Source organism: Trypanosoma equiperdum, assembly GCF_001457755.1.
Source record: "Trypanosoma equiperdum strain OVI genome assembly, contig: ctg_166, whole genome shotgun sequence".
NCBI lineage: Eukaryota > Euglenozoa > Kinetoplastea > Trypanosomatida > Trypanosomatidae > Trypanosoma > Trypanosoma equiperdum.
The window spans coordinates 1-23918 of NW_027123693.1; the positions used below are offsets into that span (position 1 = coordinate 1).

Consider the following 23918-nt stretch of genomic DNA (forward strand, 5'->3'; position numbering starts at 1 on the left):
GCCTTCTTCACTGCCTGTTTGGGTGTTGCCATTGCTTCAAACGACGGATTGCACGAAAGATTGGATGAATAGAAAACTAGGTGTAGCTTTGGATTTTGCTTTACACTAGGGGTACAGAATTGTGAGAGGAGCGAGAGGTTAAGGAGAAAGAAAGAAAGCAAACAGAGATAATGAAGAAAGGGAATCTTGACTTAATTTTAATTTTTTTTTGTAATTACTTTTGTTTCTTTTTTTCTAGAGTAGTAATTTGTACATTTCTGATTTATTTTCCCTTCTTTTTGATGGCTGATTAATGCTTGGTGGTGGTGTCGTATCTTCTTCGAGCGTATTTGATGTTCTTTTTGTCGTTGTCTGTTGTAAGTGGTTTACCGTTTATTGTTTCGAATCTTCTGCTTTCTTCGATGTATTGAGATGTAGATGGCGCTGTTTGTGTTATTGGCATTGTGTTGTGGTAATCAGTTAGCTCGAAACGTAGCTTCGGCGCTGTCATTTTGCTAGTGTCGAATGTTGTACTTTTTTGTATCCAGCTAAGGTTTTCATATTTTTTATTTTTGGCAGCATTGTAATCCATCGCCTTTTTTGTCATTTCTTTTTCGACGTTTCCACATTTTTCTTTTGGGTGTACAGAGTGCGTGCTTTCACCGCGTATTTCATCGTTTTGTGTGCCGTGGATTGAATGTTTTTGCATTTCTTCTGTGGTGTTCGCTTCTTTTTTTGGTGGTGGATGTTGTTGGGCTCTAGTGTGCCAAATATCCGGATGGTAGTGCTGCCGCTGTTTCCATGCTGAGACGGAGTGGTTGTTGTTGTGCGTCATGTTATGATGAGCGTATTCAAGTTGGCCCGCACCCCCTGTATGGTGGCTGCCGAAGTAAAATGCTTCGTTGGAAAATGCATTGTGCTTCCCCTTGTTATTGGACTCAACGAGTGATCTTACCACAACCTCGTCCTCGTGGGGAAGTCTACACCAGACGCCCATAACCGCCTCGTTTTTCTTGTTGTTGGCCTCCGAAGACTCATTCACGCCTGAAGGTTGCTTTTCCTTCGGGCCAGCGCGTGGCGTTACATTGCTTCTTCCAGCGGCCCTCTGTACCGTGATAGAGGGCAGCAGGGTTTGTCGCAGGTGTTCTGAAGACGGTAAAATAGGCGCTATCTCAGTTCGAATTGAATCCATGTGCATTCGGTTGTGGACTTTTAAGTTTGTTTCTCCGGTACACAGCCGTTTCATCCGCTTTGGAAGTTGCCCGGGCATGTACCGTTGTAGACTGGGATGCACATGGCCCCCAACAGGTGCCACATAAGTGGTGGCGGTTGCCACACCCGAGTCGCGCATCCTCTCAAACCCTTTAAATTGATTTTGTTGCGGTGGTCAGGACCACGGTCGCAGTGAGGAAATCTTAACGGAAGTGAAGAAGGGTCAAGTTAAAGAGGTGGCGACACGATAACATAGACATCGCAAGGGGGAAGCAAGAATATAAAAGGGAATAAAAAGAAATGTTTATTTGGCAGTACCAGCAGGAAGGTGGCAACTGACTGCTAGTAGTTATCCCGCTGTTTCCTTGTTCGGCCCATTTTCATCAGAATTGAAGGTAAAAAAAAAACAGTCCTGTAACACTGCCTCGTGCTGCTGCACGAAGTCCATTAACTCGCGCACAGCATGCAAAAGCCGTAGTGCGTTCTCGTTGTGGAGCAAATGGGCAATGCGTCGGCGCTCAATGCGTTCCATCGAGCGCCGCATGTGCACTTCTCCACCTGAAAATAGACCCAGCTTCCAATTCGCTGTTCCCAGAGTAAGGTCGACATACAGCTGTCGGCAACCTGGAAAATCACGACTACGCAGGAGCTTTTGCAGCAGAAAGAGATTCTTCGCCATATCCACGGGAATCGCGCACGACTCCTCATCACTAACCCCTGAAACTCCTCCCCTCAACAGGCGACGCGTAAGAACTAACATGTCATGCAGCACCAGTGCCAGAAAGTCAAAGGCATCCTGCCGGACACGGGTTGCCTTCCGCCACGCTTCCAGCCCAAGGGCCACCTGCCTCCCATGCGTGTGTCGCACCGTATCAGGCAAAGCGTGATGTTGGAGCAAATAGACGTCATACGACCAACCGCCCTGGTGAGAGGGGTTTCCTGATACGGAACCACAGAGAGCAGCTCGCCAATATAGGCATAGCGCAAGCCAGTAAGTTTGTAGCACTGCGATAAGTCCTTCAAGTTGTTCGGGGATGGACACGCACGCCTGCCGTTGGCATGCCTCCACCTCTCCAAGTGCAAACAACAAGTTGTACTCCTCTTCCTGGTATGCCGCATCTGAAACAACTGAAGAAGTAGACACGCACTGTAGCCTCTGGACAAGGAAACGACAGAGTGGGAGGGGCAACGCACTCACACGAGACCCCAACAACACAACGTCGTCGCCAGCGATGTCTTGGTCCCTTATCTCCAGACTGCCGAAAACGGCTGGTTCCACCAGCGCGCGAGACATCCTTTCAACACACCTTCCCAATGCCTTTTCAGACACCACACATCTTTCGAGAAATTCTTCCTCCGTGAGATGTCTTGGACGTGCGACCGGAGTGATAGAAACCTCAGCTACGGCAGGGGTGGAGGTTGTTCCTCCCGCATTACCTTCCCCAACCAGTTGTTCTGTTAGCACATCACTAATCGGAGAGCGCTGCCGTTTACGACTTCGGTGGTTGGTACAAGCCTCTTGCACGGCTGCCGCGTAGACGGAATCTGAAAGATCTATTGAATTCCCCGAGACCCCTAATCCGTCTGTTGTAGGGGCTGACGTTTTTTTCTTCAAGCGTCCCCGAAGGCCATCAAAACTCATTCACACGCCTAAAACCGTAAGTGGGCCGCTATTGCTATCCTGGCAGGTCTGACAAGTTGTTTTATTATCAAGAGCCCAGCTGTAGATTTCTCCCTTAGTCCCCTCGCACCGGAAAGAGTCACCGCCGGACGAAGAAGTGTGTTCACCTATTGTAAATGAGGGAATATCTAAGCTTTAGTGGTACGACGACGGAAAGCATGGAACAAAGAAGATAGGGGAAGCCGGCTCCACTTAGAGAGAAGTATCCGACTAAGTTGCACCGTTTGCTCCTTCCAAAAAAAAAAAAAATGGTAAAATGTACATAACATCTTTGTTTACATATCTGTCTAATAAGGGAAGAGTAAAGACGCCCAACAACATCCATTTCCGCAGAAAGGAAGCATGATTTCTCACTCACACCAGTAATGTGCACTGTGCAAGTAGAGAAGATTGCAAACACTCCATTCTACCCTCTCTTCGTCCACAATGTGTATTTCCATACTCCTGTAAAGTCCTACCAACATCAATTCTTCACCAATCACAGCACGTTTGACGGCTTCAAACGTCGAGAGGACGAAATTTTCGGAGCGTCGAGGCCGTCGGCGACACCAAATTTTGGACCTCTTACCACCTCCTCGACGGCGGGGTTATATTCTGGGGTGGCAATGAAACGCTTCAATAAATTCTCTAGACGTGTATGAAGCCCTTTTAGTGAGCACATAGTGCGACCCCTTTGCAGGAGATCGGCTTCACGGTCAATAAGTTCTACTATCTGGCGAGTAAGGGGCACATCGAACTCCTTCACAGTCCATTTAACGTGAAGAAGGATATCAAGACGCCCCTCGACCGTTTTTGGTGGTTCAGTGAAAGAAGCGTAGAGTTGACGCAGTTCGCATGCCCGCTCAGCAGCCTGGGTGGTGACAGACACGGGCCCACAATCCTTGGCACACGTCATCGCTTGTAAGATAGTTTCGAAACGGTGCATGCGCCGGTTGTTGAGCACGGTGCCGCGAAGTGTCTCCAGCTCTCTGAGTAATTTGACTTCCTTGTTCGTGAGATGGGTGAGCGCGGTGCGTTTCTGCGCCTCGCTAAGACTAGTATCAGCCAAAATACGCTCCGCTTCGGCCGCGCGCCACGCCTCTAATTCCTTCCGGAGTGTCTTGAAATCATCCGCCGTCCGGGGAACCGCTCGTCGCCTTAGTTCAAACTCCTCACGGCGGCGTTTCTCGGCTTCTTCTTCGGCAGCCTGCTGTGCAGCCTTGTTTAGGAAGTCCTGACGCAAGGCAGCAACCTCGCGGAAGACCCTTCGCGCCTTCCACTTCCGGTACATTTTCTGTATCACAACAATCATTGTCGACTGTAAAGCGAGAAGCTCTTGGGAGGAGAAGTAAGGTTTTGCTGTTATCGCCTCGTCAAATTTCTCGTCCACCTCGTAATCCGGACGCGCCGTCTGTGTTCGGCCCTCTCGAAGCGTCTGAGTGCTTCGGGAGACCCCGTAAGTCTGAGTTTTTCTTGACACCCTATTCCGTACAATAGGGCCATACTGCAAATCAGCCAAAGTTGTGTCCCCAGGAGAAGAAAGTTGTGTGGCAGCATGACGAAATATTCGGGAATGATCCTTCTTTAGGCGATAACCACCCAGGAAAGGCAGCCGAATCCCCATTGGATCATGCACAATAGATATGGTCATATAGTTTTGAGGCTTAGTACTTTCCCGCACCTCATTAATGGCCTCGTCAAAAGTTAAACCGCGACGACGGGCAGAAATGAGGTCTGAAGGTCCGATTTGCTCCAAACGCGCACGCACCGTTACACAACGCACGTAGTGGTTGTCCTTCTCAATCGACATTAGATGTTCTGGTATCATCCCTTCATTGAAGAAGGCATCAATCCATAGCCGCCCCTCCCGCGGACCTGGACCTGCTTCATAAGGAACTGTAACACCAAACCGAAGTCGTTCTCCACGCCATCGAAGCCGCAATGACTCCGGATGTACACCAAACCGCGAGGCAATGCACTCATACAAAAATCCTGAATAAACATCGCCTCTACTCCCCCCAGGTGCTTTCACGGTGACTTGAAACCCCATTGGCTGCACTGTAACGAAAACACTGACTTCAATATCAGCGGACACTATATATTCATTTGGAGACAACTGGTGTGCTTCTACTTCTGAACTCTCGGCTGTCGGTTGTTGTGAAGACTCCTCTGTAATGTCCTCGACATCCAGTTGAGTCTGTACACCATAAGAGGGCTGTTCACGTTCCGGCATCACATCCGCCAATTCACTGTCCACAGCCTGCGCCGTAAGCGGAAGCTCCTCGACAGATTCACTTGGTTTCGTGACCGGAGCAACCTCCGCCCCGACCATGTCAAGCTCAGGATCAACCGAATCCTCCAGCTCCATATCGGTAGTCCTTACCTCAGTTCCGAAGCCTTCCAGCTCACTGGTGTTAGCGGCATATTCCGAGTCATTCGGCAGCAAGGCAATGTCTGTCTGATCGTCACCTTCGGGCAACTCCGATTCCCCTGCCTCCTCCGGTATCTCTTCCCGTAGGAGGTCCTCCTGTTCTTGGTCCTCTTCAAACTGCGAAAACGGCGTCCCAGAATGTTCTGACGGCGGCATGCCATCATCCCCGTCCATTCGCTCCACGTTTTTCTTCCTTTTTTTATTTTTACAAAAAAGTGGGTTAAAAACTTCACTGTCATATGATTTTCAGTTCCAAACTGTTCATATATATAAAGAAAGCAACCACATGCGGCACAAAAGCAAAAAAAAAAAAAAGAAGCATTGTTCTGGAAAATATAACATGTAAACCCCACGAGTTGGAGCTCAATCCACCACTTTTTTTTTCAGCCCTGTCTTCAACAGCGCACGACAAACTCCGCAGCTAGTTTGGTACCTGCCACCGTCCAAAGGCTCCGACACCCCCTCTAACTTTATGCCTGGACAAAGAGCAGTGTTTCAAACAAACTTATCCCCCTTTCTTAAGATCAGTTCGCTCGAAACGAACCTTACCACGAGCCACTGTCGAACAAGTGAGTGAGTCTTGTACCCTCAAGTATATGCACTCTCGCGATGGAGTGGACCGCCTGATGGTTAACGCCAAAGTCTTTTTCTTTCTACTCTGCACCCTGAGCCACCAGCAAACTATAATAAGGAAAACGTTAAACAGGCAACGAAAAGAATGAAAAAAATAAAGGGAACAGAGTGAGAGTCACGAAGAAGACACTACAATAAGCACTACAAACAGTTCAAATCGTCCCTCACTAGCAAGGCTTCACCGAAAAATAGTGATGGCTACAGAAAGTTGAAGCGACGTGGGGAACAATAAAAGTAGGTTTCATTACAACACCTGATGTGTGCTCTCTCTTCTACCTTCCCCCAAAATCCTCATGACTCATTTCCTGTACACTTTCTTTTCCTCATCTTCTCTTTTATTCCTCTTAAGGTGGAGCATCAAACCCGGTCACAATAGTGAAAACACCACGAAAAGCTCGTCTGGACGACAAGAACATCCCATGTGCAGCCATTGGTCGTGCTATGCCGCCGCTGCCGGCCTGAGACAATCCATTAACTCCTCATGAACCTTGGAGATATCCCGTGCTTCAAACGCAGCTGGACCGGTTTCGATCTTTTTAACACTCTGCGCATTGCGATAAAGGTTACTTAACGTATCAACCGCTTCCTGTCGCTCAAAGAAAACGGATTGAGGCAGTTGAACTGGGGCCGGAGGAGGCGGCGTAGGTCGCTCATGCATAACCGACGCCGGCTGTTGTGAAGGTTGAGACGCTGGGGCCGCCGTATTACTTTTACGGTTAGTCGCATCTTCCGACTTCGCAAGGGTGCGAGCGCTCATCCACTTCTTGGCTGGTTGCGAAGGAGCTTTAGACATTTGGCTGTCTTTGCCTCTATATGATTTGGCCACTTTTTATTCACTCCTCAATGTCACCACTTTACCACCCGTGTCAGTTCTATATTACCGTTTCTTGTTAGGTTTTCGCTTTTGGTCGGTCTCACTAGCCTTCGCTTTGCTGAGGGGGAACAAAGGAATGGATGAAATAAGCGTTGATAGTAGTAAGTGGTGAACTCGAAGAACTAAGAGAAACCGCTCTGCGAACGAAAACACTGGTCGCGTGCCCACCAACTGCGTGACGTATGGGGAAAAAACTCAAAAAATGACGTAGCCCGGTTTAGCATCGTACATGCCATCCCCTCCATTCTTTACCTTCCCCGCGTGTAGCGCATACATAACAACACCACTTTGTGGTGACATATGAGACGCCACTTTATGTGCTATACATCAGAAGGTATTTCACAGCTTCTCCAACGTTTATTGGAGGGTGTGCGTACATTAACCCGCGAGGACGACCGTGCCATTAACAAATGAGTAGTTACTTCGGCGACAAAGGGTCACACAACTCACACATGAGCAAGCCACTGTCTCCAAGTCCCCACATCGCTGCGGATGTCGGTTAATGCCAGCGCGTCGAGAGGGTCAACACGCCCACCAAGCCTCACATCACACAGGACTGATGGAACTTTTTCTTCAACAATATTATTCACTTCGGCAGCCCCCACAAGTTTGGTGGAACTACTCAACCCATACTCATCATCGCCCTCTTTAGGCACCGCGCGCAGTCGAGGTTCGTAGAGATCAATGCGCCATCTAAGATATCCGTACGCACCTCGGCGTCCCACTGCTGCCGAAGAGAGCACTTGACAGCCTTCGCCATCAGCACCCTTAGCATCGTTAGCCCTAACTCCCCTAAGTGCACCACTGCGGTCCGGGCCCACAGTTGTGAAGTACTCTCTTGAAAGGGAGGATACAAAAGAGCCGGGTAACAATGGCGCCCCCCACGGGGTACCATCAGATGCAGTTGCTACTTCTCCGGCCTTCACGGATCCAATCCGCCATTTTACCCATAGTTCGTAAATAATCCGCTGCCACTTTGCCTCACCTTCGGTAGAGGCTAGTACGCTGCTTTCGAAGTTATCAAGGAAGGGCACCGCCACTGTTAGAAGCAAAATTCGTTGTATTGCGGGAGATACCTTTTCCGTTTCATAATACGCACGCCACTCCAAACGTACTATTTCCTCCTCCATTCTCCGTCTTGCCAGAACCTTTAGCACCTTGTCACATCCATCACCCGTAGCGGAAACTGTTGAGAATGCATGAGCTTCATAGAAAGCCTTTAAAGCACCCGATGATTCCAACTCTTTCATTTGGAAAGAACTGAAAGAGAACACGCTATCGTCGACACAAGTCGACGCCGGTGCCGAGAACTGCCGCTTCCCTCGATTTAGCACGATGCCACTTGCCGAAGAGGAATCGGCTGAAAACGAAATAGCTGTATTGTTGGTAGAGAGGGAACTAAACAATTCAGCTTTGTCGTGTTCAGCTAACACGGCACTCAACCTTGGTACAGGAGGAAGTACAACGGCGTTCTGAGTGCCGGAACCGGAGCCACTCTGCATGCCTAGAACTAGGGAATCGTCCGACCGCCGCAGCATCGCCGTAAGCGGGGCATCCGGCCACCTGAAGCAATACGACTGTTCATCCCTCAGAAAACCAACATGAAGCGCCTGCTCGACACCCACAGAGCGTTCCTCCGCAGGGTCAAGGGGTCTGTAACGTTTCCTAAACATTACACCTGTAAACCATACCGTTCTCCCGCATGGTTGCCGAAGTTTCAATAATAAAAAACGAAGGGAACGAGCGTTATTACAGAAAGCTTTCACACGAACCGGGGTAATGAGTGAAGACCCGTATATAAGTTATTTCGATAGGAGAAAACACCCAATATTCTTTCAACAACGGTCACCAAGTAGTACGCAACTAAGTCACTGGCACATCTCTCCAACTGTTCAGCCAGGCTTTTTTTTTTACCCCACAAGTAATGTGCTGCTACTTAAACTAGCTAAATGCCCTCCGCAGTAATAGCGGGTACGTCAATTACCGTAGGTTGGGCGGAAAGCCCGGCACGCTTCATTGACATTAGCGAAGAATACGGAAGGCATGTACGGTCAGGAAGCACCATCTCAGGATCCTCAGCTAAAGTAAGAACCAAATGAGACGACTTTTTTGTCTTCCAGGCGTAATAGCCTTTGCTACGAATATCAATCTGTTTGTCAGTTGGGCCAGGGTAACATGAAATGTGAGCTACGCGTAGATGCTCCTTGTCAAGGCCCTTTGCCTCTGCTCCCTGTTGCGCCATCTCCAGAGCACGGAAGACAATCTGGTGTCCTTTGCGCAACGAAAGTTTGCACTGTGCCATTGCTTCACGTAAGGATAGGCCACGAATAACACTAATATCGATATCCAATTTTTTCCAACTAGAAGGCGCTGCTTTCATCAGTAGTGTGTGTTGCGGAAGCCTCTCTTGTGTGACAGTCAACTCTGTTTCGAGCCGTTCACAATAAAGACCCCAGTTCACCTTGTGCATCACACCCTCTTCCTCCACGAAAGCATAACGATCTTCGGTGACCCTTTGGCTGTTTACAACACGTTCCCACCTGTTAATATCTGGTAGTTGCAATTTGGTAATCCAGAGAGATTTCCATAAACTGCGATCAAGTAAAATACGGGGAGTAGTCCCGTGATGGCGTTGGATTGCAAACGGACGCAGGGAAAAATAGTGTTTTTTGTACCAAGTGCTCCGGGATCCGTGCCTTTGGGTATGCAAAAATTGGGAACCAACATTACTTCGATGAGGAAGCATGTGCCCCATCGCGAAACGTGGGGCAGGTCTTGGCATTGTATTTTTCCCCCTTTCTCGGGTAGTTAACGCTTAAAAACTGCCCCCTTCGGCCTTCAATAAAAAAGGGTTAGGTTAGTTTCAAAAAAAGGAATCAGGAAGGATAAAAGTGAAATACTGCCCGAATCAGTGCGTAGCATACGGTTAGAGACAGCCAATAGTCATCAGCAGGCGTAAATCAAATAAGCATAAAAGCATTAAACAACACAACGGTTAAAGATAATTCGATCAAAAAAGAAATATAAAAAGCCTTGCTCACACAGCGGTTCATTCCTTCTCGATGTATGCGGTCAAAGTCAAGTGGTTCCGGTACAGCTTTCCCGAGGAAAGTGTACCCCCGCAACACTTCTAGAGTTTTATTAAGAAAATGAAGCACCTTCGTCGAGACTCCATTTTCCACCAGCGTTGGGGCGCAAGGAACGAACAAAAGGTTTCTCAACGATTTTCTTCTTAATTTCACCACATTTGTGCACGCATGTTTGCATCAGACTCAATTTTAATGGTCCAACTTCATGCATGCATCCAACATTCCTCAGACGTTCGCTCCCCTTCCCCGTGCACCAGGCGCGTTAACAGAATTGCGTAGTAAACAGGACCGCATTGTTTCAGTATTCTCATATAAGGGTTGTGCCTTTAAAAAATACCACGGGTAATCAGCTTCTTAAAATTGTCATATGAGAATGTCAAACCCCTTTCCGGCAGTTCTCGAAAGCACTTGCCACAAAAAGTACTCTTAGTTGACCTTATGCACCCAAGGTAGTTAGCTGTTTGCAACTTGTTTCTCCTCCGGTATTGCGCTACTAAATTCTGAGGGGTCGGGCGCCAATATTTTCGCTTGTCTACTACGTGTAAGTGCCATAATGTTCTTCGCAGGGACATGTTGTCTAAGAAATGCGTGAGTTGCCACCTCATCCAGTGAAGGCCTACTGGCCGGATCACGGGACAATAGCCACATTGTCAACTCCCGTGCATTTTCACTAACTGACTTGGGCATTTCACAGACCCTGCCATCTTTTATTCGCTCACCGAGCTCACAAGCATCGGTTGTGGGGCCGAAGGGGAACTGACCCGTAAGCATAACATAAAGTATACATCCAATTGACCATATATCTGCTTTAAATGCATCATAATTTCCATCAAGGACTTCAGGCGCAACGTACGCTAAAGTGCCTGTAAGAGTATGAGCATATTCTTCCGCTTCCGCATGGAAATTACTTTGTTTGTGCAGGCGGCTTAACCCAAAATCTGATATCTTCAGTACTTTTTCTCCAGTTAACAGCAAATTTTCCGGCTTTAAGTCTCGATGAGCAACTCCATTTTGGTGGCATGCACGCAACCCTGCCACGAGCTGGAAGAAAAGGTTGGCAACAAAATCTTCGGCAAGGCCGCCCTCTTGGGACAATACAAGACTGCAAACATCGCCACCAAGGACGGGTTCCAGTATGATGTAATAGTTATTAGAACTTTCCAAAATTTCTATTAGTTGCACAATGTTGCGATGTCTCAACCTCCGAAGGATCGATATTTCCAGTCTGACATCCGTTTCTACCTGTTGATTGCTCTTCTGGATGATCTTGGCAACAAAATACACATTCGTGGGTAGGTGCCGCACCAACTTTACCTTGCTAAATGCACCAGTTCCTAGAGTTTCTAATATTTCATACTCTCCTACTATTCCCATGGAATGCGCAGCTTCTACAGCGTTACAAGCGTCAAAAAGTGCCCCAGGCGAGATTCCACCTTCTACACTACAAATATTTAAACAGATTTCCAACAAACGATAAGGTTTTAAGGTGGTCAGCGTACACTCACAAGTACCGTTGTGGTTACACAATATTGAGGTAAATTTGATGCAATGAACCCCCGTTCTGTGTGTTTTCGTTTAAAACACCTACGCAAGCACAGGAGTATCTAGAAGACAAACGCTACATCTTCCCTTACCTAATCACTAAAAAAAAACTTCATTAGCATATCGGCACGAACCACATTCAAAGCGAACACTAAGTGCATCAGTGTTGGCCTCTACCGTGTTAATACTAGAACACTTAGGGCACCGCACACGAATTTCCTGCGTCCGAACCCGTGTATCTTCGGGTGACAAATTCTCAGTCACCGATCCCCCAGCTTTCAATTGATTACCGCATGCTCCGCAGAGGATGGCATCAAATGTACCCTTTGGAACCCTGTTGTAGGATTGACAAATATTGCACAACAACAGCTTTTGCATACTATAATTTTCGTTATCCTCACCACTTGCAAAACCACCGTGAGTAGTGGCTTTACAGCGCTCACAAACCTGCTGAACCCCATCAGCGGCACCAACAACAACACTTACCGATGAGCACATAGGGCATTCCACCTGTCGCCTGCCTCCAGTTTGGTCACTTGGCTCTTGATGACCGGAGGCTTCGGAACCGTTTAACTCTTCGTGGAGGCGCTTAGCAAGCGCAGCGTCGCCTTCCTCTTGCTGTGGAGAACCTTGGTATTCCATCTTCTATTTCGAGAAGGAGAGCATGTCAAATCGGCGAGGGCACACTACACACAAATTACGCTACGAGGCGAGGAAACAGACAAGTAATTATGAAGGGCTACAAATATAAAGTGTAAAACGTCCGGACGCACCCTACGAAGAAACAAGGATTCGGAACAATTACTAAACGGGTGCTGAACAAAAAAAGACCACACCAAAACATAACAGATGAAATGGGGTTTCCTACGTCTTTCCATCCAGAAAGGGCGAATAGTTGAAAGTGTACAAGGTAGCGGCAAAGAGAAGGAGAATCGGCGTCCTCAAACATCCCTCCGCCGCCCTGCAGGTACAGAATATAGGAAACGCAGCACACAGATATAAAATAACTACAGTTCTCCCACCGCTTCCTTTCATCCATAACCCACAAGAAACGCGTGGGTAAGCAGTGAGAAGTGAGGAGGGTGTTGAAAACTTAAAGCAACAGAAAATTCCTGCAGGAGCGAAAGGTGCGCGCCCTACTGCCAGAGAGCGGATAGCGCCCAGAGAACGCACGTCAGCGCACATCAACGAGACCGCCCGGCTTTCCCCTTGCACGCGTCAACCTGCCAACGACAGGCACTACGCCTCCGCCGCCCCTTAGACAAAGAAAGGGGGCGGAGAGTCCATCTCCCGCAGCGCGGGGCTGTCGGCTGGAGCCTGATTTCACCCGAGTTGTGGCGACGTCATTTTTGTAAACAAAAACGAAAAGGAAAGGAACTAGCAAGGCAGCTGCGTCGCAGGGGCAGTGGAGAGTGAGGTACGCGCGCGCAACCCAACCTCAATCTAAACTCTGTCACGGCCCTGAAAGCGGTGAACGCGGCAAACCACCCCAAGGCGGCACAACGCACCGCTGCTAAATCCGAAAAAAAAAAGAGAGAGACAAAACAGAAACGTCATTCCCCCCCCCAAAAAAAAAAAAAGCGAGCAATAATGACGCAGCACCCTGTCGGCCGGGAAGCAGTATAGAGGCTGCCGCCAGGGTCAACCTCCGCCGGACCCCGTTTTTTCTGAGGACACAGTTGTTGCAGCGAGACTGCCCCCGAACCTTCAAAGGGGTGATCAACCCCAGAAAAAACTGCCACCACCGCCGCCTCCGGGCTTCCTGATCGGCGTACCGAGCGCACCAAAAACACAAAACAGTGATCAAGGACGCAAAACCAGCTACACACAACTGGGAGGAGTTACTAACCATCCGCGAGAGGATATAAAGACCAACCTGTTTCGTCGGAAACCAACGGTCCGCACCTCTAAAAAAATACTTCTGCCTCAAATGTCCGAGGGAGATGCCTAGCACGCCGGGTCTCTATCCGTGTTACGCAAAGTTTGGCTGTGCCGTCTCCCTTTTTGCTTTTCACCTTGCCGCTAGCCCCGCCCGCTCGCGATGTGGCTGACGCACCTTCTGGGAAAGGCTTTTAATCGGCTTCGGCGGGGTCCGTGGCCGACCTCAAGTTCTCTGGGGGGAGCCGGCTCAACTGCAGCGACCTCACTCGGAGGGGGGCGGGGGAAGGGAGAGAAGCTACCCAATTTCCAACAATATTCAGAGCTCAAACCGTCAGAGCCCCCCTAGCCACTACGCAAGCAAGCTGGAGACCTAAGGCATACCAGTGTGGCGACCGTAAGGACGACGCGCGGCAGCACTTCAATCAAGAGGCCCGTTAACGGCACATACACCACTGGCTTCCGGGGCTCAACTCAATAACCAACTCCACTAAGGCTTGCAAAGGACAACGCCACTGCTTAGGTTACACTTAGGACACGGTGACAGTCACCGCTGTATTGAAACAATCGGCGTCAACGGGGAAAGAGGAACATTTTCTGCGAACATACTACCTCCCAAAACAGTTGTCAGAAACGGCGTCGCATAGGTTGCAACAGCGGCCAAACTTGGTGAATGCTGGAAAAAAATGGATTGTACCTTCCATACTGTAAGCTCAAGAAACAAAAATAGTTTCGGAGGAATGAAAAAACACTTAAAAAGGTTTCTAGTAGTGCGGAGTAAACTTTAGCAAACCCTTTCAATGGTCGTGAACCGCCACCAAAAGTTGCAAACAGGCGTTGAGCATTTTCTTCTTTTTAGGAGAGGAAGAGAGGCACCATTCACCCGCAAGCGAAATGTACAGGGGTAGGTTGCTAGTCACTGAAGCGCGAAGGGGAAGCGGTGCCTCAGTTCAGTTAGGTTGGTGTCACCTACTCGTGTTTAAAGAAATGGCGTATTGTTCTCAGTTTCCGTCCTCCAATCTTGTCGGATACAGAATTTCCACATGTCTTTACAGTCCTTTCCGAAACTACCCTCGATGGTTTCCCCGTCTTCCTTTGCTTTTTCTTCAACACACCTTCCATCTTCACATGTCCCATTGTGAGCACTCCGTCTACTATTCGCTGAAAGCGAAGAGCACTCTCCGCCTTACAACTCAGCCCCACCCAAAACCGGTTTTTTTTTGCTTTGTACTTCCTTAGCAACGCTATATTCTGGGACGTTGGTGTTACACAAACTCCTTTGCCAAGCCGATTTGTACCCGGAGTGATGGCGTCTACAGCAACTTCTGCTTCAGCGGAAGTCTCAGACATTACTTTTCCAGCTAATGGTGATTCTCAGCCCCTCCAACCTGTATTTGTTCAAACCTTGGAAAGGGTTTGCGGCTTTTCTTCTTCCATACCTGTGAAATTAAACTTCAAAAACGTGGCGGGGGAAACGCGGTAGGCCTCCACAAAGCGCCGGATCCCCTTCCACAGCGCTTTCGGCTCACATGCTTCGCCTAGTACCCTCACAGGTGACCACTGTAGCGGATGTGCATGGACTCCCTACAATAAGCCCCCTGCCGGCAACTCCGCCACACCGTCTAATGAACGCGCTTATGTTAGATTTTATGGGGGAGGTGAGGGACTGCTGGTTCCGCAATCTTGTATGGCGGTGTCGCCATCGAAGCGTCCACGGAACACGCCTTTTCGCGTATTTTCGTCCTTCGTTTCTCTACAATGTGGCCTCGCAGCTCCCGAAGAATTGTCTGGCGTTGCCATCCAGTGCTTCCAACCCTGGTAGGCGTATCATCCAAGGTTCCTCACTCTCCTCTTTGCTTGTTTATACTTTTAATCTTCTGCGGCATCTGCTCTTTCCCCCTTGAATCTACTTTAACACCTATCGTTCTTACGAGTAAAGTTGTTTTTGCGGACACTCGAAGTTGCCTCTCCTCCTCCGGATATATATATATATATATACAGGGGCCTGGCACCCTTTTGAATAAATGATCTGCCATTGGAATGAGACTAACTTCTTTTGGTACGTCTTCCCCACTCGTTGGCTTTATAAACTAGTTTTCGTGTATGCAGTTCTCACACTTGTGCGTTATTGAATCTTCTCACACAAAGGTGAGGCAAAAATTTACCAGAAACATACGCTGCAGCATAAGTTTCTTTGTGTGGTCGAAGAGTGGTGTGAATTGATCTTAGCGGTTTCATCTTCAATCTCTACACAGAGCATGGGATGGCCCTCACTTTGGCAACTTCTTTTGTGGATCCTCCGCCGCCCTTTTTTTTTTTGCCGAAATTATCTTTTTATACCTGCGCCAAGGCGAATGATGATTAGATTGCTTGCAAAGAAGCTATGCCTATATACCCGGCGCTCCGGTCGGCACCCCTTCTGGTTCGTCCATTATCACAGTGAGCAGAAGTGATCCGAGGACAAATTTGTGTCGCACCGCAAAGATCGAAGAAGTCTCCTGGCTACACATTTCCCATCTTCATTTCCAATTTTCGATTATGTGGAAACTGTTCTATATATCCTGTGAAGTAGGGACGCCCTTTGAGGCAATTCGGGACTGCAATTCTGCGCCCATGATCCATTAAACCGGCCGTTCTTTCATGATCTATGAAGGCAGCCGCTGCTTTCTAATTCCTCCAGCTTGCTTTTCCAAACGTCTAAGCCTGTGCGCCTGCCGCTTGCTGCTCTGGTATGAACCACAATCGCCTTAATGGAAGCAACTACTCCATGTTATCTTCTATTCTCCTGGAAATCAGCTTTGACCGACTCACAGAGGGTACTTCTCACGGTTGCTGTTCGGAATGGTGTCACCTCTGCGAGCTTGCTTGCTCCCCACCCCCAACAATGGTATTTTATCGCCCCTCTCAAAATATTTTAGGTATTATGCCGTGCCCCATGCGGCAGTTATGCAGCCCAGAAAGCGTTTCTTCCTTTTTGCTACAGAGTTTCTTCTGGATGCAAGCTGGCACGTACCCAGGGGCCAATGACCAAACGGTGTCGCACGAAGGCGTGGCAGGCCCCTGCACCGTGTGATGCCGAGGGGGGAGGAGACCATTTCCCCCCAGGTGGGAAGCACCGCTAATCCTTGGCTCTCTCCACACAGGCAGCGAACCGGACCCAGGATTCACGTGGAAGCGGCTGGAATTACCAGTGTACTGTGGTTCTGCAATCCCCATTCATATACATTTTCTCTTGCTGGCGCAGCTCGTGTGGGCAATCGGCTTGATGCCAACTTCGGTTTCCTTGTTGTAAGCGGCTCGGGGTTCACGGCTCCTCACCCCTGGAAATTCTGTCTTTGATATTTGCGGCATTTTTGTGGATGGTTTCTCATACGGTTTCGGGTTCACAACCGTGTTTACTTAGCCCCTTTCTCGGTGGATGTTCTCTGACCACTGTCACTGGAGTACGCGGAAAGTTTGATGGGGAGACCGCGCTTGCGAGAGACTGAGCTCAATCTTTTTTGTCATACCTGGCTGCGATGCTTCGTTGGCCACTTTAAGACCGTTTCTCGAGTATCCCGATTCATTTACCAGAGATCGCTACCCCCTTTCCCTTCGATTTTCAGTCGGAAGGAGGGGGAGGGACAGGTTCAACGTTAGCAGTTACTGGGTACCCGCGCGCATACATTCGGGGACCTGCTGATGCAGACGCTTTCCCGATTGCAAGTGCGTTCCACGCCCCCTTGCTGCGTTAGTACAGCCTTCCCCTTGTGTGACCTCTTCTGCTCGCATCCTCGCTGGTAGTTGAGTGGCGCGGCTGTGGTTGGCACCTGGCCGGAACGGCTAGTTAACTGCGGTTTCCCCTGAGGGTGTGTGGTCCGTGATCCGTTGGGCGAGTCGTGCCTCTCCGGGGATGGGTGCCTATTTGGCCTTGTGGCGCGGGTGGCGTGTTTCGCGTGTGTTCGCACTGGTTCTTGCCGTTTTCCGCGCATCGACAGTCGTTTGTTGTGAGGTTTGGTGGCCTCGAATCGCTGTCAGCGCCCCTTGTTTTCGTCAAAATATTTGTCTACATTTCTTGCATATATGTGCAGACGTTCATGCTCACATGCGCATGTGACCGCATCTGTATATCAAGTTTGAGATTCGTTTTTCATTTTGAATATTCACAACTCTGTCTCCGCTGAAGGGAAAGTGGATGATTGAGGCTCCCGTGCTCGTCCTTGTCCAGTCCCCCGGATCGGGCCGGGAATGTAAGGTCGTGGGATTTTGGTGGTGCGGGAGAGCCTCCTGATAAGTGGTAAAAGATGCGTTGTGCTCAACAAGATCTCTCTCTTTTTCTTTCCCTTTTTGCTGTTGTTACTGTCGATTTAGCGTATCCGTTACTTGGGTCTAAGAAATGGTGTCAGCCACAGGCAGATCATCTTGTGATTGCTTCCCGCCATCGCCATTTTCTTCTCTGTGTATGTGTGGTGGAGAGCAACGAGGTTTACGCTTAGGGTACCACCTTTTGTTGTTATTATTATTATTGCTCATGAAGATAACAATTTAGTCTTTCTGTTCCTTGTTTACTTGTTTTAGGTGAATGATAGAAGAAGTTGAATCTGTGTACAAGAGGGCGATTGAAACGATTGAGGGAAGCACAGCACCCCCAGACCCTGATGCTCCAAACAGTTTCAAATGGCGTCTGAGACCCAGCGAGGAGGCTGCCATAGCTTGCAACCGATACTTGAACCCCCCAGAGCCATGGGGAATAAAATTGTGCTGCTCCTCAACATTTTGGGGGCCCGAAAAATGCGTTAATATTGGCCGAATGTTGATACTGAACCACACCGTTACTTCCCTAGATTTGTCTATGTGTGATATGCAAGAGGAAGGGGCCGTTAGATTCTTTTCGTGTATCAAACGTAACAGGTGTTTGAAACACTTGAATGTCAATGGGAACTACATTGGTGATAGGGGAGCGGTTGCTGCCTCTAAATGTATTGGGAATTTGGAGTCTCTGCATGCTTCTTGTAACGGTATACATGATGCTGGTGCGGTGGCGCTCGCTTCTTCGCTTCCAAGCTCATCAAAGATTAAAACATTAAACTTACGTGGAAACCGACTGACGTTCCTTGGTGCTTACAAACTAGTTTCTGCACTTGAACATGTTGTGGACTTGCTCTCACCTGAGCTTCGCGATGCTGTTTCTGCAGGAACTACGCTGTACACTGGTTCTGAAAAGGGTTTAGAGTCTTCCTTGAAGGAGTTTACTTCGGCAAAGTCGGAGAGCAGCGAAAAGGAGCGCCAAAGTTCTTTTGGCCACATCATGGAAGGTTTACAAGAAAGTGAGAGCGATGTGAAAGAGTTCAATACCAGTTTACACACTCTCTGGCTTCGGCAAAACGATGATATCCCCGAGGAACTTTTTAGAGTTCTTGACAAAATACTTGAGAAAAGGGTGCCTCAACCGCCAAAAGGTGTGATGAAAAAAGGGAGAAATTCCAGGAAAAAGAACGCTTCGTAGCTTTCCATCTGATGTGGCATATAAAACTTATTTCCACCGTCCCGTACATCGCTTGATTACGGGAATTTCGTGGTAGGAAATATTGTCTTGCAGGAATGCGAAGGTGTTTTGCCTGTGTGTATTTAGCTCATTGTAACTATCATAGAAGTGAATTATTTTTGATATTTTCCGCGATAGATTCATTGACATTTTGCTATTTGCTTGTATTCGTCACCTATTTTTATTTTTTTCTGTTAAAAGTTATGTTTCACAAGAAATATGTCGTGAAAGGGCAAGTTTCTGTAAGTAAGAAAGAGTCCAAATGTTTATGGGATAATATCTATGGCATTGTCGGGGAAGATAACTTAAGTTGTCTTGATTCTTTTTGGAGGAGGAATGACTCCGTCGTCCGCACCCTCTGGGAGTTTTCAGGTGGCGGTTCCGCAGTACTCTACTCGATTAACAAGGTACCGTTGGTGATATCGGTAAATCGTTTGTCTGAGGATGCGGATAGCGTTTGTTTGGAAAATCAATTTACTATCGTACCTACACTGTTCATGCTGTCGTTGATGAGGTGTTATTACAAAAAAGAAGACACCGACTTTGGTTCCCTCTTTGGTGCGCGGGTTTTCTGTCACGGACCAACGTCCAGATTTATACTTTCTGGGGCGCATTTGATGTTACCAGGAATTATTGAAAGGAGAACCCAGACCGATACACCTGTCCGCAAAGGTGATCTTGTATTTATTTATTCTCTTGGCAACCTCTTTCCATACGCTGTTGGATTGGCAACGGATGGTCTGGCAGGCTCTAATCAACGAGGAAAGGGTGTGTACGTTATTCACTCATACAAGGATGGCTTGTGGAATTTGTGCTTCGATGCATTTCATGAGTATTGCTCTTCTTCAATATCTGTTGTTCCTTCAACATTTCGTGATTCTGAGGTGGTTGAAATCGTATCTTCTCAAATGCACCCTGTCTGTGAGAGAACTAGAGGGGAAACCAGTCTCAACGGAGAGGCCGACTTGACAGATGACGCAGCGGGCGCTTCCTGTGAGGATGAGCGTGTAATGAAAGCTGCTTTGAGTTTACTGGAGGATGAGGATAATGTACTAGATTTTGCACTTTGTGAGGCGATAAGGGAGCTCAACGTGTCAGCGCTTCCCCTGCCCGTTGGCGAGTTTGTGCCCCTGTTGCTCTCGAACTATCCAAGATTTCCGAATGTGCAAATGCGTTTCGACTTTAAAGGGACAAAATACAGGAAAGCACTGTCTTATTTAACAGTGAGAGATGAAACCTTGATAATTTCCGAAGAGAAGAAGGGAGAACATTTTATCGTTTCCGTAAATAAAAAGAGTGATCTCTATCGAACCCACAGACGAAGTTATGCTGATTTTTTGAAACTTTTTCATATACCGTTGAAGGAGGAGGAACGTCTAGTGCTGGAACAACAAGCGCTTAGAGGTGGCGTAAAGAAGGGGCTTCAGCGTCGTATCAAATCGGTAGAAGCTCTTTATTCTCCGAGGGGAAGAAGTTTGTTGAACATACAACTTTTCTTGTGCACTGGGATCCTTCTTGAACAAGGTGGTGTTGTTTCCGGAACAGTCAATGGATCGTCGGATAAATTTGATAATCATAAAGGTAGCGGTGATGATGATGAATATCTAGATGACTTGTACTCGAAGAAACAGTTATGCGATATGCTGAGAAGTTACATTTCATCTAAAAATATTTTAAACATCTCGGGGGATCGATCAGGGATTCCTTGTGTGTTGCTAGATGAGTTTCTTGGACCTTTGGTTAGGGGCTCTGTCAAAGAAATTCCGATTACTGAGCTGGAAGAGCTAATTTTGCAGAAACTCTTCGTGCCTGTTCATAAAATAACTCTTGAGACGAGTGCGGTTATCACTGGCGGATCGTCGTCAGCCCCTACAGTTACTCAGCTTACTAAGAGAGGTACACTACCCAAGGTCTTAATATACACCGAAAAACGCTCTGGAAACAAGATAGTAACTGCAGTTAAACACCTTGACGATTTTGGTTTTGATCTTTTTTCTCTTTCAAATAAGTGGAAACATCAGTTTTCTACTTCTTGTAGTATTTTTGACCCGTCCAAAGGAATGCAAAATTTGAAACCAGGGACAAAAATAGCCTTGGAGGTTCACCTTGGAGGCAACTGGCTGGTAAAACTAAAAAAGCTTCTGGAAGTTGAGTTAGGTTTCCCCCATCATTTAATAGCTGAACGCTGTGCATGAGGTAACCGATTGAGCCAGCTTTTTTGTTTTAGCATACAAGGACGACGTAACTCGAAGAAAAATTGGTGGTGAAAATGCCGTTGAATTTTGTGCGGGTAGCAGAGGGCTGTGAATTCATTGTCAATTTGCTTTGTTACACTGCAGCGCTTTGTGTTTTTTGGTCCACCTCATTTTGTTTCACTTTCCCCATATCTCCTCACTTTTCCTTAAGCAAGGTGCCATGAAAGCTCTGTTTGCCTCCGCAGTGGGTGCTTTTGCATCAAGTTGGTATAACTTTAGTTCAGTGAACTGTGCAGCTTCGAAAAGTCCGTTTTCACATGTGGATTTCCGTCAATATACACTGATGAACTTTTATGATGAGTCACACGATACGAGAGTATTTCGTTTCGCGTTACCGGAGGCCGACATGTCTTTGAACCTTGAGGTATTGTCATTCGTGGAACTGCGGCACGTCGGTAAAGATGGTAGTGTTCTTATGCGTCCTTTTGCGCCCATCAACAGTAGTAATCAGCGTGGTTACTTTGAAATATTAGTGAAAAATTACCAGAATTCGAAAGTGGGAAATTATCTTTTTTCCCTTAAGAAAGGGGACGCTGCGGAGTTCAAGGGACCGTTCGTGCGAGTACCAATAAAATCCAATCGATATAAAAAGATTGGCATATTAGCGAGTGATACTGGTATCGCCCCCGTTTATCAGGTCGCCAGGAATGTATTACGGGCACCGAATAACAAAACAGAAATTTCACTGATTTATGAAAATACTCGCAAAGAGGACGTTCTTTTGGGAAATGAACTGAATGAGCTAATGCAGACATACCCACTTTTTTCGCCATACTTTGTTTTATCCAAGGCGCCTTCGGACTGGATGGGTGGGGTCGGACACATTACCAAGGAAATGGTCAAAGCGCTGATGCCAGCGCCAAACCGTGTCGGGGATTCTATCATACTTGTCTCTGGGCCGCCTCCATTCTTGGATTCAATATCGGGGAATAAAGAGAATGGTACCAGCCCGGCCGAGCAGGGTGACCTCAAAGGTGTATTAAGTGAACTTGGTTACATACAGAAAATGGTGTTTAAAATTTAGTTTTGTCTTTCATACTGCAGTAGGTAGTCAGGATCTTCCAAATTATATATGGCATTCTTCTCACAGATCTACCACTTACCACCATGCCGGTGACTTTAAGGGGGTACTTCAACTAGTACTTCATGTCAAAAGAAAAAAAAGAAAGAAATATAGTGGGCTGGGTTGGTAATCCACCCGTTGTTTTTTCTTTGACTTATCGTGGCAGGAGAAAGGAGTGAGCGATTTGTGGGTACGTCACTAAAAATAGTTGGTGAAGGATCAACGACGGTTACAGGGAAAGGTGTGTTGTCGCTGTAATATACACTTAGGAATACCGGAAGTTTCTTTTAGATTCTCATAGTGTGGGTTGAAACCTATATATTTTTATATTGCGGAAAATCGCAGTCAACTTTTTTTCTCCTCACAACTCTCATCAGCACTTTTTTGTTGCTTGTAATCGGTAAAGCAAAGGGTTCAAGATGAAGGTATTTGCAGCTGCTGCTGTTACTGGGATGGTTGCCTCTGGATATTTTAAAGTTGATCGAGCGGTTGAGGCCAAGGCTGCAGCAAAAAGTCCCTTTTCCCAGTCAGTATATCACTCGTATAAGCTGGTTTGTGTACAGGATGAATCACATGACACGAAGATTTTCACTTTCGCCCTTCCTGAAAAGGATATGGAGCTTAATTTCGAAGCGCCATCATGTATAACTCTGCGGTATGTGGACGACAAGGGGAAGGAAGTTGTGCGGCCATACACCCCTTTGAACCTGGAATCCGACAAGGGAAGTTTTGAGTTACTGGTGAAGTCATATCCCAACTCGAGGATGGGATCGCACCTTCACAACATGAAGGTCGGTGACTCGATTGAAGTTCAGGGCCCATGGAAGACAATGGATATTAAGTCTGGTCAGTATGAGCACATTGGTATGCTGGCTGGGGGTACTGGTGTTACTCCAATGTATCAAATTGCCCGTAACTTCCTCGGAAGGCCCTCTAATACGACAAAGTTCTCATTGGTTTGTTCCAACCACTCGAAGGCGGAAATGTTGTTGGCGGATCGCTTCGGTCAGTTGGCCAACGATAACCCTGGTAAGCTGTTTGTGTTTCATTCGCTGACGTCACCACCTTGGTATTGGAGAGGTTACAGGGGTCATATAACGAAAAAAGTTATCGAAGAGACGATGCCCAGTCCTAACTGCGTTGACAAGGCGATATTGCTTGTTAGTGGTCCACCAGGTTTTATGAAAACAATCAGCGGAGAGAAGCAAGGGCGTTCACAAGGTCCTCTTAGTGGGTATCTGAAGGAATTGGGCTACCCAGAGGCTATGGTTTACAAGTTTTGAGATGTGACAGAAATTGAGCTTGACATTTCTACGAGTGCTGCCGAAAACTTCGACAAGCTTGAGTGCACGGAGGAAGACATACCTTTACCAAATCAATAATTGTTTTGTATGACATACTTAATGTTGTATGAAATGCCGCCTTTTGATCCGCGTTAGTGGCTTGTTTTAAGGTTGGCTGTGGGCGCGCGAGTGGTTTTTCATCATAACTTTTTCTTTGTTATCGTTACCAAATGTATTTCTCTTTTGTCTTGTGCACCCCTTATTTATTTTTCCCGTATTGATGGAATAAAACATTCGCGTATATCGGTGCTTTTTCCCTTTAAATTTACCTTGGGGATGTTTTATTATGAAGTGCAATGGACGACTATATTTGAAAATGGGTGAGACTCGTCCACTGATACTTTACTACGTTTCATTATATCATCTATTTTTTTTTTTTGAAGGCGTTAGATCGTCCACACGAAGGTGACACCGCGCTGGGGGGGGGGGGGGGGG

General features: G+C 47.4%; 12 protein-coding genes across 12 annotated transcripts; 4 read left to right on the plus strand and 8 right to left on the minus strand.

Moving 5' to 3' along the window:
• Positions 1 to 289: 289 nt before the first annotated feature.
• Positions 290 to 1330, minus strand: TEOVI_000043000 (uncharacterized protein; the record flags this gene model as incomplete). The annotated part of the gene is made up of 1 exon (XM_067222647.1): positions 290 to 1330. The coding sequence occupies one exon, from the start codon at positions 1328 to 1330 to the stop codon at positions 290 to 292; it is 1041 nt and encodes a 346-aa protein (XP_067078748.1).
• A 210-nt stretch (positions 1331 to 1540) lies between these two features.
• Positions 1541 to 2833, minus strand: TEOVI_000043100 (Prp18 domain containing protein, putative; the record flags this gene model as incomplete). Its single annotated transcript, XM_067222648.1, has 1 exon — positions 1541 to 2833. One exon carries the CDS (start codon positions 2831 to 2833, stop codon positions 1541 to 1543), a length of 1293 nt encoding a protein of 430 aa, XP_067078749.1.
• A 517-nt stretch (positions 2834 to 3350) lies between these two features.
• Positions 3351 to 5456, minus strand: TEOVI_000043200 (uncharacterized protein; the record flags this gene model as incomplete). Its single annotated transcript, XM_067222649.1, has 1 exon — positions 3351 to 5456. One exon carries the CDS (start codon positions 5454 to 5456, stop codon positions 3351 to 3353), a length of 2106 nt encoding a protein of 701 aa, XP_067078750.1.
• An 898-nt stretch (positions 5457 to 6354) lies between these two features.
• TEOVI_000043300 (uncharacterized protein) lies at positions 6355 to 6708 on the minus strand (the record flags this gene model as incomplete). The annotated part of the gene is made up of 1 exon (XM_067222650.1): positions 6355 to 6708. One exon carries the CDS (start codon positions 6706 to 6708, stop codon positions 6355 to 6357), a length of 354 nt encoding a protein of 117 aa, XP_067078751.1.
• Positions 6709 to 7235: 527 nt separating this feature from the next.
• TEOVI_000043400 (uncharacterized protein) lies at positions 7236 to 8462 on the minus strand (the record flags this gene model as incomplete). The annotated part of the gene is made up of 1 exon (XM_067222651.1): positions 7236 to 8462. The coding sequence occupies one exon, from the start codon at positions 8460 to 8462 to the stop codon at positions 7236 to 7238; it is 1227 nt and encodes a 408-aa protein (XP_067078752.1).
• Positions 8463 to 8734: 272 nt separating this feature from the next.
• TEOVI_000043500 (ribosomal protein L22p/L17e, putative) lies at positions 8735 to 9571 on the minus strand (the record flags this gene model as incomplete). Its single annotated transcript, XM_067222652.1, has 1 exon — positions 8735 to 9571. The coding sequence occupies one exon, from the start codon at positions 9569 to 9571 to the stop codon at positions 8735 to 8737; it is 837 nt and encodes a 278-aa protein (XP_067078753.1).
• A 760-nt stretch (positions 9572 to 10331) lies between these two features.
• On the minus strand, positions 10332 to 11252 carry TEOVI_000043600 (protein kinase, putative; the record flags this gene model as incomplete). Its single annotated transcript, XM_067222653.1, has 1 exon — positions 10332 to 11252. One exon carries the CDS (start codon positions 11250 to 11252, stop codon positions 10332 to 10334), a length of 921 nt encoding a protein of 306 aa, XP_067078754.1.
• A 267-nt stretch (positions 11253 to 11519) lies between these two features.
• Positions 11520 to 12062, minus strand: TEOVI_000043700 (uncharacterized protein; the record flags this gene model as incomplete). The annotated part of the gene is made up of 1 exon (XM_067222654.1): positions 11520 to 12062. One exon carries the CDS (start codon positions 12060 to 12062, stop codon positions 11520 to 11522), a length of 543 nt encoding a protein of 180 aa, XP_067078755.1.
• A 5797-nt stretch (positions 12063 to 17859) lies between these two features.
• On the plus strand, positions 17860 to 18783 carry TEOVI_000043800 (leucine-rich repeat protein (LRRP), putative; the record flags this gene model as incomplete). The annotated part of the gene is made up of 1 exon (XM_067222655.1): positions 17860 to 18783. The coding sequence occupies one exon, from the start codon at positions 17860 to 17862 to the stop codon at positions 18781 to 18783; it is 924 nt and encodes a 307-aa protein (XP_067078756.1).
• A 242-nt stretch (positions 18784 to 19025) lies between these two features.
• Positions 19026 to 21017, plus strand: TEOVI_000043900 (translation initiation factor SUI1, putative; the record flags this gene model as incomplete). The annotated part of the gene is made up of 1 exon (XM_067222656.1): positions 19026 to 21017. The coding sequence occupies one exon, from the start codon at positions 19026 to 19028 to the stop codon at positions 21015 to 21017; it is 1992 nt and encodes a 663-aa protein (XP_067078757.1).
• A 220-nt stretch (positions 21018 to 21237) lies between these two features.
• Positions 21238 to 22101, plus strand: TEOVI_000044000 (NADH-cytochrome b5 reductase, putative; the record flags this gene model as incomplete). The annotated part of the gene is made up of 1 exon (XM_067222657.1): positions 21238 to 22101. One exon carries the CDS (start codon positions 21238 to 21240, stop codon positions 22099 to 22101), a length of 864 nt encoding a protein of 287 aa, XP_067078758.1.
• A 458-nt stretch (positions 22102 to 22559) lies between these two features.
• Positions 22560 to 23423, plus strand: TEOVI_000044100 (NADH-cytochrome b5 reductase, putative; the record flags this gene model as incomplete). The annotated part of the gene is made up of 1 exon (XM_067222658.1): positions 22560 to 23423. The coding sequence occupies one exon, from the start codon at positions 22560 to 22562 to the stop codon at positions 23421 to 23423; it is 864 nt and encodes a 287-aa protein (XP_067078759.1).
• Positions 23424 to 23918: the final 495 nt, after the last annotated feature.